A 17081-nucleotide genomic window follows, 5' to 3' on the forward strand; every position below is an offset into this window, starting at 1 on the left:
AATTTTTATGTAGCGCAATTATAACCTAAATTAGCTGAAAATAACCCTAGAACCTAGAGGCTACTGTTCCTTTAACGGCTCGACCTATGCTCTTAATAGTCGGTGTATAGTGTGATGGGCAGGAAACCCATCACCAGTGCGAAATTGGAGGTCCAGGGTTCAACATTAACTTTTTATTATACTAGACCATCGGGCTAGTAAGTGAGGAAACCCACTAGCCCTGACCTAACTTTCACTAGCCCAGACCCAGACCATTGTTATGGAAAACTTTATTTAGATTTGTGTCATCGTATGAATTCATAGATGCTGTTTCTCGCGCTTTAAATCGCGCATGGGCCGAGTTCACGTGCAGCATTCGTATTCTACCACGGGCATACACGAGCGCACGGTTTATCGATCGTCTACTGCGGCTGGCAGCAAGCCACGTTATTGTTTTTGCCGAAGAGTAGACTGGTATCCGGCCTCACGCTCTGTTAGACAATGTACACGCTCTGCGACAAACAGTGCGGCCGCGAACCAGTCTAGCCAGAGGTGACTTTTCAGTGCAATATATATGACAAATTATAACACGACCAGTCGGGCTACTAGCACTCGGGTTGTATGCGACCGGACCAAGCATTTACCCGACTAGGTCGGTCGGGTGTGGGTTAGTGTCGAACCCTGAGGTCACAGGTCAAAGGGCAGTGGGGGAAAGGTCAGATATCACACATTTTCTGAGGACATGGGCTAACGGACAGAGTGAACAACTTTTTTGTTTCAGCGCTGACCTACTATTTTTATTACTTTACACCATGAAATGTGCATTCCACTGACGTGCGAATAGTAAGTGTCTGATAACCTTTTGACCCTCAAGAGGAGGGTTAAACATGGATTCCTGAACTGCCTCAATGATGTCACAGTGTTCTCATATTCATGGCACATCCATAATCTGGAAAGCCAGTGAGCCTGGATAGCCCAACGGCTACAGCACAGGATTAAGGCTTAAAGGTCCTTGGATCGAATCCCATCAGATTTTTTATTATTTACCTGTTTTTTTGTATTTTTCTATCTTTATGCATTTAACTATTTCTTTCCAATTAAGGCAAATATTTACATGATTTATTTACAACAATTTCATAACAACAAATAATTTTGTGTTGCACCATAAAACCATTAATACCATAATACCATTTGGTGCACCATAAAACAGGAGTTTCAGGCACGCGATTTGTATCAACTAATGGGATTTGGGAGGTGAAATGATGTGTACGCAACTGCGTATCTGCGCCTAACAAAGGTGTGACTACGCACGACTTAAATGTTACGTTTATAACCGTAGCAACAGACCTCAGATGAGCCCAGACGCTCTGCGGCTCTTGTTTAGAATATCGTTTTACTGCGCTAATCTGTGGCATTTTTTGTTAGATAACCGACCTCGTGCACCAAGACAGGACCGTGGCGTGAAGTTTGGTGGCAGTCAGATTGACAATCTGTCTGCAGAAGAGAGGCGAAACCGGCGGAACCGTGACGACCGAGATGTTAAAGGCGACCAGGAGAGATCATTCCCGCAAACTGGAGAGTTTAGGTAGATGGCGTTCTTCTTTTGCATGCATTATGGAAAACCACCAACCGTCAGTGATGTCTAGAAATGGGGGAAGTCTGTAGTGAAGTGTGGTTTGGAGTAAATTATACATGTGTCCTAGCAAATCATTGATTATTTTACAACCTGTAGTTAAATAGTAAAGCTTAAATAGTAAAGCTTAAAGTTAGCATCACTGCAGCATCTGGTAGTCTTGTGTTTTAAACTTATGTTCAGTCCGTGGTTATGGTCTTGAGTGGCTGCACCAAATATGTGCAGGTCAGGAACCAGATTGCAGAAGGTAATCTAATTAATCTAGACTAATTGAAATAGTTGACGTACTTTGAGATGAAAACATCATCAGAATGACTGTACGTTGTGTTTCTTTGCAGTGTATCCGGCAGTGAGCGACAGCATCCTGATGGTGGCGGCAGGGGGGCACCGAGGGGACGAGGAGGGTTTCGGGGACGCGGAAGCAGAGGACGAGGGCGGGGTGGTTTTGGCTACGAGAACCGAGGAAAGCGTGAGTTCGACCGTCAGAGCGGCAGCGACAAAACGTAGGTCTAGCAGCGTGGCTTAAAAATGTAGGATATAGGATTGGATTGTACTTCACCTGTCCTGCTAGTAGATAAGCCCTCCTCAAAGAAAATTCTAGTTAACAAAGTTTCGTGTTGTTCTATTTCAAATTTTAAGTCAAATATTGTTTATTTTAAAACGTATTATGCCTATACTTGGGCAACGATTTCCTACAGTATGTTGTATGTACCCTAATATGACTTGCACAGGTTTCTCACATCCAAGGTGATTTTTTTTGGTTTACATGGAAAATTCAATGTCTACCTTAATATAAAAAAGAAATAACTGACCGTTTGTCTGTTCGTTAGAGGTTGATAGATCAAGGACCTGACACCAATCGTAGTTCTAAGTATGTGACGATGAATGAAGTAAACGTCAGTTCTATCAGCCCCATGACATGGTCAGGTGTCACCTATTACTGTTAAGATTAGGGGTGGGGGGGGGGATTGTAGCTGTGGTTGGTGCCCTTTGTATCTTATTTTCTTTGTTTGCTAGTTTCCATCATTGGCTTCTGTATTAAAATTTTAGTCCTTAGCATACGTAATAGCTTTCTGGGTTGACCCCTCTACCAGCAAACGACGGCGTTTTATTTTGTTTTTCAGAGGCCCTCTTTTCTTTTTTTACCTCATTTATATTACTATGGGGACCCATTTGTTGCCCCACTTTTTCCAGCAGTGGCGTGAAGTCAATTGACAAGCGTGAAGGCGGCGGGTCGCACAACTGGGGCAGCACTAAGGACGAGATCGATGAACAGATCAGCGCCGTGGAACAGGACACACAGGAGTGGAGGCAGCAGCAGACTGAGGAGGCTGCTGGACACCCGGAAGGCGATGAGTCAAAGTATGTGCCGCGCTGCGTTCATCGTATGTCGAAGAAGACTAGCAAGTCTGTATGTGCAAGGGCGTCGCTCGGTAGCATGTGGGGTATATTAGGGTTTATGCTATTCAGAGTTCGAGCCGCAAAATTAGGTATAAAACCTAATGTGTTGTCCCAACAACGTATTAGCCAGCGAGCCGTGCAGCCGTGATTTGCACAGTCAGTTTTGAAACTGCACGGCCAAAAAAAAAGTTAATATTTTAAGAATAAAAAAAAAATCTTTTACCCTCTTATACTCCCCCCTCCCCCCTGTGAACGCCTATGGCGGTTTTGGCTGAGACACACAAAAATATTACACTCCCAAATATTTTTTCTGCTCTCCCACAATACCCATTCCTGGCTAATACCCTGTGTCCCAATGGTTAAAGGTTGTGTTGCAGACATTCTGTTTGGAGACATTTCACAAAATAGATTGATAAGGTAGTGCTAGTTTTAATTCAAAATGTGATGAGTGATGGGTTGCGAGTGCATTCATTCCAGTGACCTTGACCTACTTGTTTCTAGCCAATTATAAATTAACAGATTTCCACAGTGGTGCTTTTGATAGAAAAATTGCAGCTGGATTTATTTTTCTGATGCTAGGGAAACCGTTGAGGGCGATGAGTCACAACTAGAGCCTGCTGAACCGGAAGTGAAGGAGTTGACCCTGGATGAGTGGAAGGCTCTGCAGGAGCAGCAGCGCTTCAGGACAGAGTATAACCTGCGCAAACCCGGTGAGGGAGAAGACAATGCACAATGGAAGAAGACCTTCATGCTGAAGAGGCCAGAGAAGACTGAAGAGGAAAGCGACGAGGAGGTAGGTGGCGCAGACTAGGCGGGATGGGCAAAAATATTTGCTGCTGTGGTATCGTTATCAGTTACTGTGTTGTGTTAAATGTGTGGTGTGACATTAAATTTGCAATTTGTACTTGGTGTTTGTTCCCTGTGGAAGTATGTCATAAAGGGAATAGATGCGCCCTTGCCTTGTGACTATAGTAATTTACAAACATTGTGCTGGTACATTGCAGCAATGGGCAATCGATGCGTTAGACGATAGTGACCAGGAAGATATCTTACTGATCAAGTGGCATTTACAGGCAAGCAGCACTTGATATGTCTACCGTAATCATTAGCGATTGTATTTCTTGTATTACAGGAAGAAGAGGACGCACATCACGGCCGCGCAAAGCAAAAGGTGAACATCGACATAACCTTTAACGATCCCATCCGTCGTGGCGGACGCGGCGGTGGTGGCCGCGGCGGACCGCGCGGAGGTAGTCGCGGGTTTGGCCGTGGCCGCGGCGCTCGCCCTGATAGAGGTGGCGCTGCCGCCGGCGGCGGCGGCGGTGGCGGCGGCGGCGGAGGGGGTGTTGGCATTGGCATGGGCGCTTCCGGCGGTCCTCCCGCTCGCGGTGGCCGCACTCCAGAGAAGCCGGCCTATAAGGTTGATGATGAGAGCGACTTCCCGTCCCTGGGCAAGTAAGCAAAAGGAATGTTCCCCCCGGTTGGGTAGTCGATGGACCAACTGCTTGGTCTTCATTGAGGTGTTGGAGCTACATGCATACCTCGCAACGGAATGTGCTTTTTATTTACACATACTTCCAGGCATGTTGCTCTGTAAAATAAAGCCCAGCTTTTGTTAATCGTAGTCCCAATATTATAGGTTTCCCATAATCATGACTTTATTACCGTGTATTAAACTTACTACGATGATACAAGTTTTCTGCTGGATGGAGTATTTTTGCAAGTTATGCCAAACGGAATGCAAAGAACTGTGACATGTCAGTTAGAAGCATGTGAAGCTGTTGGAGGAACTGAATGTATTTTAAACAGTTATAGGAGTATTTAAAAGTTTAAGTATCATTAGACATTACACTGTAAACTGACAATTTTACAGTATATTAATTTATAGAGCACTGAATTGCACGTGCTTTTGGACGTTTAACGACTATGGTGTGTAGTGTTTAAACATTAATGCTTTCGAAATGGGTCACACTTAGATCTACAGTTTTCTACATTGTAGTCCCCATGTTAGGTTGGATTGTCGTTCCAGTGGGTAAGGTGCCCATATATGCATCATTGAACCCTGTTATCTTCATGTAAGTCATAAATGTGTAACCACGACAACATGTAAGGACACCGTGTACTGGGAGGTAACCAGATGCATTTAATCTGGTGTGTATGTATTTCTGTTCTATGTGTAGAAGTTGAACTGTTCAAATATCACAGTTCGGTCTATTCTTCTGTGCTAAGTGGTAGCACAAAGGAACAGTTTTTTTCGGCAGAACTGTACTAAGTGTCCTGCCATTTGTTTGAAAGGTAAATATTTTTTGGGATGCTCCAATTTCGAGCAACTGTCGTTTTGCCGAAATTAACATATATTGCACAAAATTTGTGCAAGGGATGCTGGTAATATTGCAGAGTGAGTTGAGAGACGTTCAGGGCAACCTCAGCCGTCATGGGTCTGAAGTGCAGTGAGGTATAGCAGCTTCTATTACTCAGTGTGTGTAGTGTTTTAGTGTCTTTATTAGTTAAATGTAGATATCTCCTTAGCTATCCTGTTGGTTCAACTAGAAAGCAGAGCAAAAAGAGGTTCATAGCAGTACCACAGATAGCCTGCAATATTCAGCAATCGTTCGATCATTGTAGGGTCATGCACTTTGTCATTTGGAGTGGTATACTGTAATACAGAACAACAATCTTGTGATATTTGGTGGACATTTCATACATGCCTGATGCATTCGTTTGAGAATATGCTTTTGATTGTTTAAGTTGTAATAGCAACATTGGCCATGGCGATGTGTAGGTTCAGAATGGGTAATATCGTCATAGCAACAAGTATGTCCTACAAGCAGCATGAATCCGAAGGTATGTGACAAATAAATAAAAGCCTCGTTTGATGTTAATTATGCCTGAAAATGAGTTCTAATCAATGATTTTAACCAATGCAATACGAAAAACCACAATGTTCCTGTCGGATAAGATATTTACTAAAGATGCAACTTAAACACATAAATTCATGCAAACATAAAAACTAGCAAGCATGCATGCACTGTAAAACAGTACATGATGTTCCACTCTTCTTTGGTCCTCTTAAAACCTCACTAGATTAAATTTTGAGCTGCAACAGTGGCGTGTGTAAAATTCCATCTTTTTGAAAGAATTTCACTGATCAAAGGTGAACTAAAAAAAGCTTTCATGCTACCGTTAACTTGAAATTTCATATTAATATTAAACAGATTCTTTGTGTCTAGAATCTAGACCATGTCACAAACACATGACTGTCAACACTTACCATTTATAGATTTTAATTTCATTCACAACTCGACAGGCCAATGCTAGCATTTTCAACTGGGCAGTTGCATTCTGCTCCATCTAATGAGATTCAGTCCTACAGCAGGCAGCACCACAGTAAATTTAATAAAGACTTCCAAGCGTGACATGCTCGTGGAGGTAAGAATATTCACATAGTGCGATTCTGCAAAGATACCTTAAATGAACCCTGAGCTAGTTTGTAAAAGATGGTGATAAACATTTCAATTTACACTACTACTACGTTCATGTAAATTGGAGTAGAAGAAAATATCAAATTGATAGTATCACAATTTTTACATTTATGACATCACACAGATAACAATTTCAGGATGGTATTTAGTAGGATGGAGAACTACGTGGCTGTTTCAAACAGATAATTATTGAAATACGGTAATTGAAACAACAAGTGGGACGTAACACCTCTTATAACAAGAAAGTAACTAAGGTAAACCGAAATGTCAAACTCTAGTGTAGAATTGGGGGAGTCTGACCTACTAGGTTTGCATCCACCAATCTCAACATCCAACCTACGTCCCGGGCGCGAAATTTTTCCCCCCACTTGAGTTCCGGACCCACCATAGATAGTGTTTTGTAATATATGGTTCGTATATATATGGTTGGATTATAGTTAGTGTTAGGGGTTTAGGGATAGGTATAGGTGGTATTCATTTTACATTGTTGCTTCGAGGAAGTCGAGTGAATGGAGTGCGCCGATTGGCTGTGGTCCGGAACTGAAGTGGGAAAAAAAATTCCGCGTCCCGGGCCCGGAATCGCACAAAGTCGGTGCGTCCCTTACACAGACCGAGACCCGCTAAGTAAGTTGTAAATACCTGCATATAGGCCTGAAACATAGGCCTACAATATTCCAGAAACAGTGAGTCATCTGGACATGATACAATATACACACATATTACGTTTGGATTTATGCAAACAAAATTGAGCCATAAACAGACCAGTTTTATCCAATATAAATTCATACATAAAATAAAATTGTTTTCTATACTTTATGCAATGTAAATACTGGGTGCATTATTACTTAAATAGCTGCCACTATATAAACTGCATGTGGCTATTGGTCACTGATGATATGACTACATTCAAGTCTGATGAACAGATTGAACAATTAATTTCCTCTTCAGCTTAGTATAGCTCATAGGGTCTATGTCCCCCAGGGTACTGCCAGAACGTACCCGTACCCTGGTAACTATCTGATATGGTTAGGGTTAGGATTAGGGAGTAGGCGTAGGCGACTCCCTAGACTCGTTAGTGGAGTAGGGGAGGTACGGTCCGGCATATTGGGTAGTACCAGCAGAGCATATAAATCGGGTTGATTTATATGCTCTGGTACCAGGGTACGTTCCGGTATACCGGACCGTACCCAGGGTGCGTTCCGGCAGTACTCTGGGGTACATAGACCCTCTCAGCCTTAGTATAGCTGAAGGGGTCGTTGTCGTATAGGGTACCCTAACCCTAACCCTATCATATCATATCATATATCTAAGTTAGATGGTTAGTAACCATATCAGATAGTTACCTCGGGTACATATGTGTAGTACCCTATACGACAACGACCCTTTCTGCCTTAGTATATGATGAGCCAATCTTATCATGTACATATGTTTGTCTTAATGTTACATGGTGGACTTCAGCCATTTGTGCAGACAAGCGCCTTGATTGAATTCGAAATGCGAAGGAAGCTTTTGCGTAATATAAAAAATATATATTGGCATATCACATTGACAATAAACATTGATATAGTGCTGATAAGTTACGCAAAAATAACACGAGATCGAAGACGAATTCATTCTTGGCGCTTTTACAATACACTGACATCGTGAACTTTACTGTACTGCGTATAATATAATTGTTACAAAACCCATGAGAATTGATCTAGACCCGTTTAACACTACGACTGAGTTATGTCATAGAAGTGCTTATATTATAGTTATTACAGATATGTAGTTTACACACACAATTCACAGGGTGACTCACACACCTAGCCCTACTCATATCTGGTGTGTTCAGTGCTTTTTCATTGACTTAGGAATCAATGTGATACAGTATAACCAGCATGGCGGTCAAAGAGTATATGTTAGCTCTATTTAATCATAAGAAGGGGCGTACCTAGCTACCTATACGCAAAGTACGCAAATGCGTACTAAAATTGTTCAGAATAAAAAAAATACATGACCTTTTTACTAAAACAAAATAATATAACGTTTAGTTGGGCTTAGAGAATTATGCGTGTGATAAGAATAATGACTACAGTGTCATTACGCCAGATGGTCGGAAGGATTTCAGTAAAAATAACAACTTTGACAAATTTGAGTTCAATTTTGCGTACCATCAAAAAATGTCTGGGTACGCCCCTGATAGGTGATATTATTGCCAATAATTATTATTAAAGAAAAGGTACATTAATAACAGGTTACCATATAAATCTGTCTGCTATTCATCCATTCATTCTATGCCATTTATTCATTCCTAGATGAGTTGTTAAGACCAGGTGAGAACTAGAACATGGAACGCTAGCCAAAAATGCACAGAACAAAGTAAACCTTGGCGTAAAAGTCATGCCTTCGTCTTCTCCTTCTAGGACTACACCTATTGTAGTTTGACTACGAACCGGGTTTCAGTGATTTGTAGTGTAGTCCATTGCTGTAAGATATTTTTCTTCGATTACCTTTGGAATCAACAGGTGCCTACGAGAGCATTGAAATAAAAAAAACATGCAGTAAGGAAATGTGAAAATGACTGTAGAGACATACTTAGGATTGTGTTTAATCACCAAAAAATAGGATTTTTGTCTTTTTTACGGATGTAAGGATCTAATGAATAATATTTCTAGACATGTATTTTATGGCTTATTTCGAAATAATTTTGACAAGTTATTTCTCATAGAGTCCAAGAAGGCCTACCAAAACTTGATAGGTGCAGGAAGTATATATATTAACATTGCACCACCAGTGCAAAACAATATATAAGTATGGCCTACAGCCTAAGTTCAAATTATATCTATGAAAAATAATGACCGAGTTATAGTAGAAAAGATTATTATTTCTGGGAACGCTCGCTTACCTGATGGGGAGGAGGAGGAGAATAACAACAGGAAAGCCCATTTTGAGGTAGGGCCACCTTGCAAAGCCGAATCCACAGATAACAAGTAGTTGTAGAACCTGCAGAAGTGTGAATATGTGCACCTTCTTCTTCGGTACTCGCCTCAGGTAGTGGTTTGGCGGGTATGCAGACTTGAAACACAAAGAAACAAGTTATGCACTAATCGTCGCAATATAGATTCACTGTTATGACGTGATGTTTTTAATAATGGTACACGCATAGTATATTATATATATTATGTGTACAATATAATAGTGGGTTTACTGTGCTATTCTTAATAAATTAATTGCATTCGTTCTACTGTTTAATTTAACTGAGGGACAAATAACAAAAAAGAAAATAACAACTAAAACTGTATAATTGCATAAAGGTCAAGAATAAATTGATTTTCAAGCTACATTATTCTGAAAGTGATTAAGCCCCATTTGAGACCATCTACCTACAATCAGAAGTGACATGAACCTAAATATATACTAGTGTCTACTGATATAACAAATACATGCATACTAGCTAAATAGTATACATAGGTTCATAGCAGTACATCACACTAAAAATGCAAAAAAACAACACTAGGAACGCTTTCAGAATATACTTTCAGACTCGGACAAAACCCTCAAGGAAAGCACTGCCGCAAGCACTAAGAATATACTTTCAGACTCGGACATAACCCTCAAGGAAAGCACTGCCGCAAGCACTAAGAATATACTTTCAGACTCGGACAACCCTCAAGGAAAGCACTGCCGCAAGCACTAAGAATATACTTTCAGACTCGGACAAAACCCTCAAGGAAAGCACTGCCGCAAGCACTAAGAATATACTTTCAGACTCGGAGAAAACTCTCAAGGAAAGCACGCGCATTGATATACCTGCTTTCCTGCCACCAGCAGCAGCACTGCGCTCGTACATCTGGTTGCCGTTGAGTGCGGTGACAGCCATGTAGAGAAAAGGCCATCGAGGACGGCCTGCGGGATGTAAGGCGATCTGCGGGCGTGCGCAGCAGCAGCAGCAGAGCACGCATGAGGATGTGTGACAGAACGCCGGTCAGCCGAGTCTCGCGCGCACGGCCGGACGATGCTGTGAAATAAAATGAATAATATTGCATTGTAACATAGCTGCTGTGTGTGCGCGCGCGTGCATGCAGGTGTGCGTGTGCAAGTATATACATGTCTTGTATCTGCATGTCTGTCTGTATCTGCATGTCTGTCTGTCTGTTCTATCGCGTCTGCCTGTCAGGCCGCCCGTCAGACAGATAACCGGTAGATAGCCAGCAGTAGAGGGCACAATCTACACACCGTTCATATAAAAAAACAACACAATATGACTAAGATTGTAAATTAAACTGAATACAATCAGAAACCACATAAAACCAGATGTGGTTGTTGGATCGATAATACTACAAACTCACTCAACAACAGTACAGACTTTGTTTACTTCAAACAGCTATGCTCTCATTAAAGTTGGCATGTATAGGGGCCTACAGATAGTAGGCCTACATAACAATCTCCACTGTCTTTTGTTTTATAAATGATTAACATACAATAAACAGCAAATGAAAAAGAAGGTTGTTGTTAGCACACACAACACATACCCAAGCATGAAAATACTCAGACATGCAAAAATATACAAGATAAAAAAAAACCAAATTACTGAACGATAGGCCACACACACATGGTTCATACAGGACTGAAATTTTTTTCAAGGACTTTTTAAGGACTTCACTGATTTTAGTGACTTACTGTAATTTGTGATCATCATTGAACTGTCTATCGTGTCTATAGCCTTGTGTAAGCTCATCTAACGCAATTTTTATTGAGGTTTACACATTAATGATGTTAGCAAAATTTCTTTTTATTACAGGCAATGATTCTTTCTAAAAATTCAAGGACATTTTCATGAAATCAAGTACTTTTTCAAGGACTCCCCTCAAATTCAAGGACTTTTCAAAGAACTGTGCGAACCATGACACATGATTATGTTTGAACAGTTTGTAACAAAGAATTAGCACTGAGATCGCTGCTATTATAAACATGACATTGTTGTCTGAGGGTCATAATGCAATAAATTGTCACCGATTGCAAAATGTTCATTCACGACTCGTCACAAGTGTATTATTGCGGAATAATACCTGTTTCCAGAGTTTTCATCAGAACTAGTGGAGATGCGCCACGTTTTGTGAGACAATCCGCTAACTGAGTGTCAGTGTTGCTCATAGGGTCTATATGTCCCCCAGGGTACTGCTGGAACGTACCCTGGGTACGGTCCGGTATACCGGAACGTACCCTGGTTACTATTTAATATGATTAGGGTTAGGATTAGGGTTAGGGTTCAGGTTCGGGTTAGGGTTAGGGAGTAAGCGTAGGCGACTCCCTAGACTCGTTAGTGGAGTAGGCGAGGTACGGTCTGGCATATTAGATAGTACCAGGGTACGTTCCGGCAGTACCCCGGGGGACATAGACCCTCTCAGCGTCAGTGTTAGACCACCTAATTTCTCGAACATGTCCACTTTCGATCACGTCTTTAATTCCACTTATTTCTATCCTCAAACGTTTCTCTGTAACAAATTTTGTAGACTTCATCGCCTCACATAATGACTTGCAGTCAGTTACACAGACCAGTGGTATTGTCATGGAATCAGGCACTCCAGTGGTAAGCTCTGCGAACAGTGCCGACAAAAACACACCTGTGTCTATACCATGCATCAGCCAAAGAAAGTGTCTCTGCGGCTAGGGTACTACGGACGACCCTACGAATTTTCTTAGAATTCCAACATATTGGCACCAGTTTTCCATGTTCATCAACTAGAGTCCTGTCCTTCAAGACGTTGGAACTTGAGTGCTAATTTCTCAAAGTTGACCTCTTAATCAGCTTATTAGCATCCAACAGATCACTCACTTTAGCATGTTTGATAGTCGCTGCCAAGTTACTAGCATCAAATATTATGATATCTGGTCTACTCTGGTCACAGTCTGGTGTGCTATCCACAGAATCTGACAGACTTTAGACCTCAATATCTGACGCTCGCTGTCCGTTACATCTGCATCTTTCTGCAATAATCTGGCCTTGTCAATCTGAATAGGTGCACGACTCCCAGCGTATTCGTTCTGGTCGAGATAAATGTCCCCATTCTTGTACGAAAGATTCATGCTGATATATTTGAATGTTCCAGCATCTTCTCTACTAACATTGAATGTTGTCCTGATACTTTCAATGATTGTTGTTTGAAACTCAGGAGTTCCTCCCCAAATGAAGTCGTCCACATGACAAGCCAGTACTCCCATCAATCTACCAGACTCGTCCAACCAGTAGAACACGGCCGGATCCACTTTGGAAACTTTTGCACCAAGATCAATCATGACAGTGCGCACTCTGTTGTACCAATACAAAGATGCATCGTTCCATTGACTGTGGTTTCCAATTGTTGTTTGCGATGATGGCTAGAATCATTTTCAACGATTCCACCACACATGTTGGCGAGTCCTTCTGAATGTCAGTTGCAATCTCCTCAAACCCCCGGGCAACCAGTCTCGCCTTCGGTATGATGCCCCCAGGAGTGTCTTTCAGGGTACACACCCAACGTGTTGATAGACACTTTTGTCCAACATCCTCTACTTCCTCAAAGACCTCATATTTTCTCCAGTTTTCAATTTCTGCTAACTTTGCATCGTTAAAAGAGACATCGCTCGTCACTAGTACGCTGTCATCCACTTGCTGAGGTTGTGGTACATGAATGTAGGGCCCAACAACATTCACATCTGATAGTTGACTTATATCAACTGGCTGTATTTCACTCTCGGAGTTGTCACTATCGACATATTCCAAATTGTACCAATGTTTATATTTTCCATTCGCTTTTCCGGCTCGACTAAGAACTGTTGCAGTAACTGTTGCCCCAGTATCTCCATCTGTATATGTAATTACCTATCCTGCTTTCACCATTGGTGTACATGCGGGTACCTGTATTGTACCCGGTGCTTCATGATCATCATCCGACGCATCATCAGCGACCACAGTTTCAGTGTGTACAGTCGTGTGTTCTGTATTTGTCGGGGTGATCTCCCCTGTTGGCTCCTTGCAATCAATCTCTGGATCGGCCACCTTTCTAAGTCTACACTGATGAACGCGAACCACTAGACCGCCATGTCGCACGACAACTACCATACCATCTCGTCCAATGACAACAGCAGGACCTTTCCACTCCAGACTGTCAGGACGCTTGTAGTAGACTCTATCACTAGGGTAATAGACTGCACATATGAGCCGGATTTGCTTTCGTAACACCCGTCTAATGCGCTCAGAACTTTGTGCCTCCGTGAATGCTCTCCTGGCCTCGAACAATGACACAATATGTTCTCCAACCACTCGACTGCTAGTTTGTCCTTCTAGTGCAGGTGGTTTATCTGTTAGGACGGATGGCAAATTGGGGTTGAGACCAAACACCAGCTGATAGGCACTGTAACCATGAACGTTACACAGACTGTTCTTGGCCATGAGTGCCCAACAGAGGGCAGTCTCCCAATCACAGTTTCTCTCGGATTTTACTTTCAAGAGAATCGAAGTGAGTGTCTGATTGTGTCTCTCCAGAGCACCATTGCTTCATGGGCTGTATGCCGCAGTCGTCTTCACTTCAATGTTGAAATTCTCGCACATGTCGTGTACCTCCTTATTGTTAAATTCAACCCCATTGTCACTGTACAATTTCTGTGGAGTGCCGAAGATACTGATTCAATGATGAATGAATTTCTTCACAAATACTGAGCTCTGTTTGGTTCTGACAATATCTCCAGCACTAAGTCGAGTAAATTCATCCATTATGTGAAGATACCATGTCGACGTGTCCATGCCACTGCCGGGAATCCCACTGCCGGTTTTGGAGGTGGTTTGTTGTGTTTTAGACAGATTTCACTCTTTTTGGTCACATCATCAAGTAGTTTGGGAATTTCCGGATTCTTGGGACCAGCGCTTTCGATCAGTTTCTGAAGTTTAGCAGCCGACGTATGTCCAAATTGCTTGTGGAGTTTGATTAGTACTTTCCTAAGTTCAGCTTCAGTCTTAGCATCATCAACGATCAAAACGTCAGCAGTTGTAAATTTGTCTCCACACACCTGACTGTCTGTTGCGTCCGAGTCGACAGCCTGTTTCTGCACATTGATAATGTAGTGTCCACTGGATGTGTACTCTAGCTTGACTGGCTTGTCAAACATCGTAGCCTTGTCTTTGTTGATATCAAGTACAGTTCTGGCTTTCTTTAACGATGTTTTGCTGAGCAAGAGTGGTAGGTCAACATCAACCACTTCAGTGTCAATCTGACATATAGTGTCACCAATAAGTACAACATTTTGGTATGATTTTACCTGAGCACCGTCACCAAAACGGAAAGCTCGTCCACTACATTTCGTACTCACTGATTGTTTGTCTTCATCATTCAAATTGTCCACATAGTTCTCCAACCATTTTCTGCCACAAACAGTGCGAGTGCATGCAGTGTCTAAACTGTCTATAATTGCAGCACCATACGACTCAGCCATGAATACTTGTTGCATAGCATTTTCCTCTTGTAGTGTGAAATTACAGCTCTCACCTGTGGCTGTGCTGTCTTCTGTTACTTTCACTTTCTCGGCGTCTGAACGATGTTCACAATCTTTCGCCCAGTGGAATACAGACCGACAAATAGCACACTGTGAACGTCGCCCAAATCAATCAAAAGGGTTCGTGCCAGTCTTTGGTGTGTCGCGCGTGTCTCGTTTGTCGCCAGGATTTCCTCCAGATTTGAGAGGATAGTAAGGTGGCTTCTTCTTAAACTGACGAGTGTACAACACCGATTCCTGCTTGATCGATATAGGTGTGTCACCAAATCGCCCAGTTGCACTGTCATTAATTGAATAGGGATCGCGCCAAAAATTATTTTAAGTGCGAACTTCAGTCTCAAATTTCAGATCTGGTGCGGCAGTATGTGCTAATTGTCTATCTTTCGGTAGTAACTCGGTTGTACTGTCTAATAGTTTGAACGTCAAAACCGCATCTGGTAATACCATTTCGTACTGCTTGCACAGGTTGTATCTTCGTTCGAAATCCACAATGTAGTCCGCCATGTTTGTTCCAGGGCTCATTTTGTAGTTTTCAGTCTGCGTAAGCGGCGTACAAAAGATCGACTTAGTCACGGCAAAACAATTAACTTATCTAATTGCCCAATCCCTTATCCTTGTTTAGATCTGCAACCTTAATTTCCAAAGCCTTGGCCCGTGCTTGGCCTTGTAAACATAATGTCACAGCAAGCGCCTGGCGCTTTTTTTCCAAGTCCGTGATGAGGCGCCTGTAGTAGTCTGTGACTACTAGTACTGCTGCGCCCACCGGGCGCCATCTGTGGCGTTATCTTATTGGAATAAAGTTAGTTCCTGTTCCGGTATAAACATGTGTTAATCTCTTTGATAAGTTTCTGATATAAATCCACAATAGTCGTGACCACAGATCACGACAGCGCCAAACTCGATTTCATTCTTCCACGTTTCATAGTCGTCGCCTGTCCCAAAAGCAGGTGGATTTTTATAGCCTGTAGCCATAATGAATCACACAGTAGTACAAACTACCCTCTGCTACCAATGTTGGATCGATAATACTACAAAAGGAAAGCACTGCCGCAAGCACTAAGAATATACTTTCAGTCTCTGAGAACCTCTCAAGGAAAGCACTGCCGCATGTGTATACCTGTTCCTGCACCAGCAGCAGCATGCGCTCGTACATCTGGTTGCCGTTGAGTGCGGTGACAGCCATGTAGAGGAACAGGCCATCGAGGACGGCCTGCGGGATGTAAGCGATCGGGTGCGGCAGCAGCAGCAGCGAGAGCGCGATGAGGATGTGTGACAGAACGCCGGTCAGCCGAGTCTCGCGCACCCGGACGATGCTGTGAAATAAAATGAATAATATTGCATTGTAACATAGCCTGTGTGCGCGCGCGCGTGCATGCAGGTGTGCGTGTGCAAGTATATACATGTCTCTGTATCTGTCTGTCTGTCTGTATCTGCATGTCTGTCTGTCTGTCTATCTGTCTGCCTGTCAGGCCGCCCGTCAGACAGATAACGGTAGATAGCCATGCAGTAGAGGGCACAATCTACACACCGTTCATATAAAAAAACAACACAATATGACTAAGATTGTAAATTAACTGAATACAATCAGAAACCACATAAAACCAGATGTGGTTGTTGGATCGATAATACTACAAACTCACTCAAACAGTACAGACTTTGTTTACTTCAAACAGCTATGCTCTCATTAAAGTTGGCATGTATAGGGGCCTACAGATAGTAGGGCCTACATAACAATCTCCACTGTCTTTTGTTTTATAAATGATTACATACAATAAACAGCAAATGAAAAAGAAGGTTGTTGTTAGCACACACAACACATACCCAAGCATGAAAATACTCAGACATGCAAAAATATACAAGATAAAAAAAAAAAAATACTGAACGATAGGCACACACACATGGTTCATACAGGAGGACTGAAATTTTTTTCAAGGACTTTTCAAGGACTTGACTGATTTTAGTGACTAATTACTGTAATTTGTGATCATCATGCATTTAACTGTCTATCGTGTCTATAGCGTTTTAAGCTCATTTAACGCAATTTTTATTGAGGTTTACACATTATTGATGGTACA

The 17081-nt window shown here is 42.2% G+C and overlaps 2 protein-coding genes across 4 annotated transcripts in view; one reads left to right on the plus strand and one right to left on the minus strand.

Moving 5' to 3' along the window:
- Positions 1 to 5895, plus strand: part of LOC106805351 (plasminogen activator inhibitor 1 RNA-binding protein-like) — a 20102-nt gene extending 14207 nt beyond the window's left edge. Inside the window, exons 2-6 of one of the 2 annotated variants that reach the window (XM_014806910.1) lie at positions 1405 to 1564; positions 1951 to 2115; positions 2807 to 2974; positions 3593 to 3806; positions 4146 to 5895. In XM_014806910.1, coding sequence (XP_014662396.1) covers positions 1405 to 1564; positions 1951 to 2115; positions 2807 to 2974; positions 3593 to 3806; positions 4146 to 4472 — 1034 coding nt within the window. In that variant the 3' untranslated portion in view covers positions 4473 to 5895. The remainder of the gene's footprint in view (positions 1 to 1404; positions 1565 to 1950; positions 2116 to 2806; positions 2975 to 3592; positions 3807 to 4145) is intronic. The other variant, XM_014806911.1, reaches the window with a different exon arrangement.
- A 2791-nt stretch (positions 5896 to 8686) lies between these two features.
- Positions 8687 to 17081, minus strand: part of LOC106805348 (sodium bicarbonate transporter-like protein 11) — a 31122-nt gene continuing 22727 nt past the window's right edge. For both annotated transcript variants that reach the window (XM_014806900.1, XM_014806901.1), the window contains exons 17-19: positions 16124 to 16319; positions 9383 to 9552; positions 8687 to 9006 (exon numbers count right to left, since the gene is read on the minus strand). In XM_014806900.1, coding sequence (XP_014662386.1) covers positions 8937 to 9006; positions 9383 to 9552; positions 16124 to 16319 — 436 coding nt within the window. In that variant the 3' untranslated portion in view covers positions 8687 to 8936. The remainder of the gene's footprint in view (positions 9007 to 9382; positions 9553 to 16123; positions 16320 to 17081) is intronic.

The sequence above is a fragment of the Priapulus caudatus genome, unplaced genomic scaffold (genome assembly GCF_000485595.1).
Source record: "Priapulus caudatus unplaced genomic scaffold, Priapulus_caudatus-5.0.1 Scaffold110, whole genome shotgun sequence".
Lineage (NCBI taxonomy): Eukaryota > Metazoa > Priapulida > Priapulimorpha > Priapulimorphida > Priapulidae > Priapulus > Priapulus caudatus.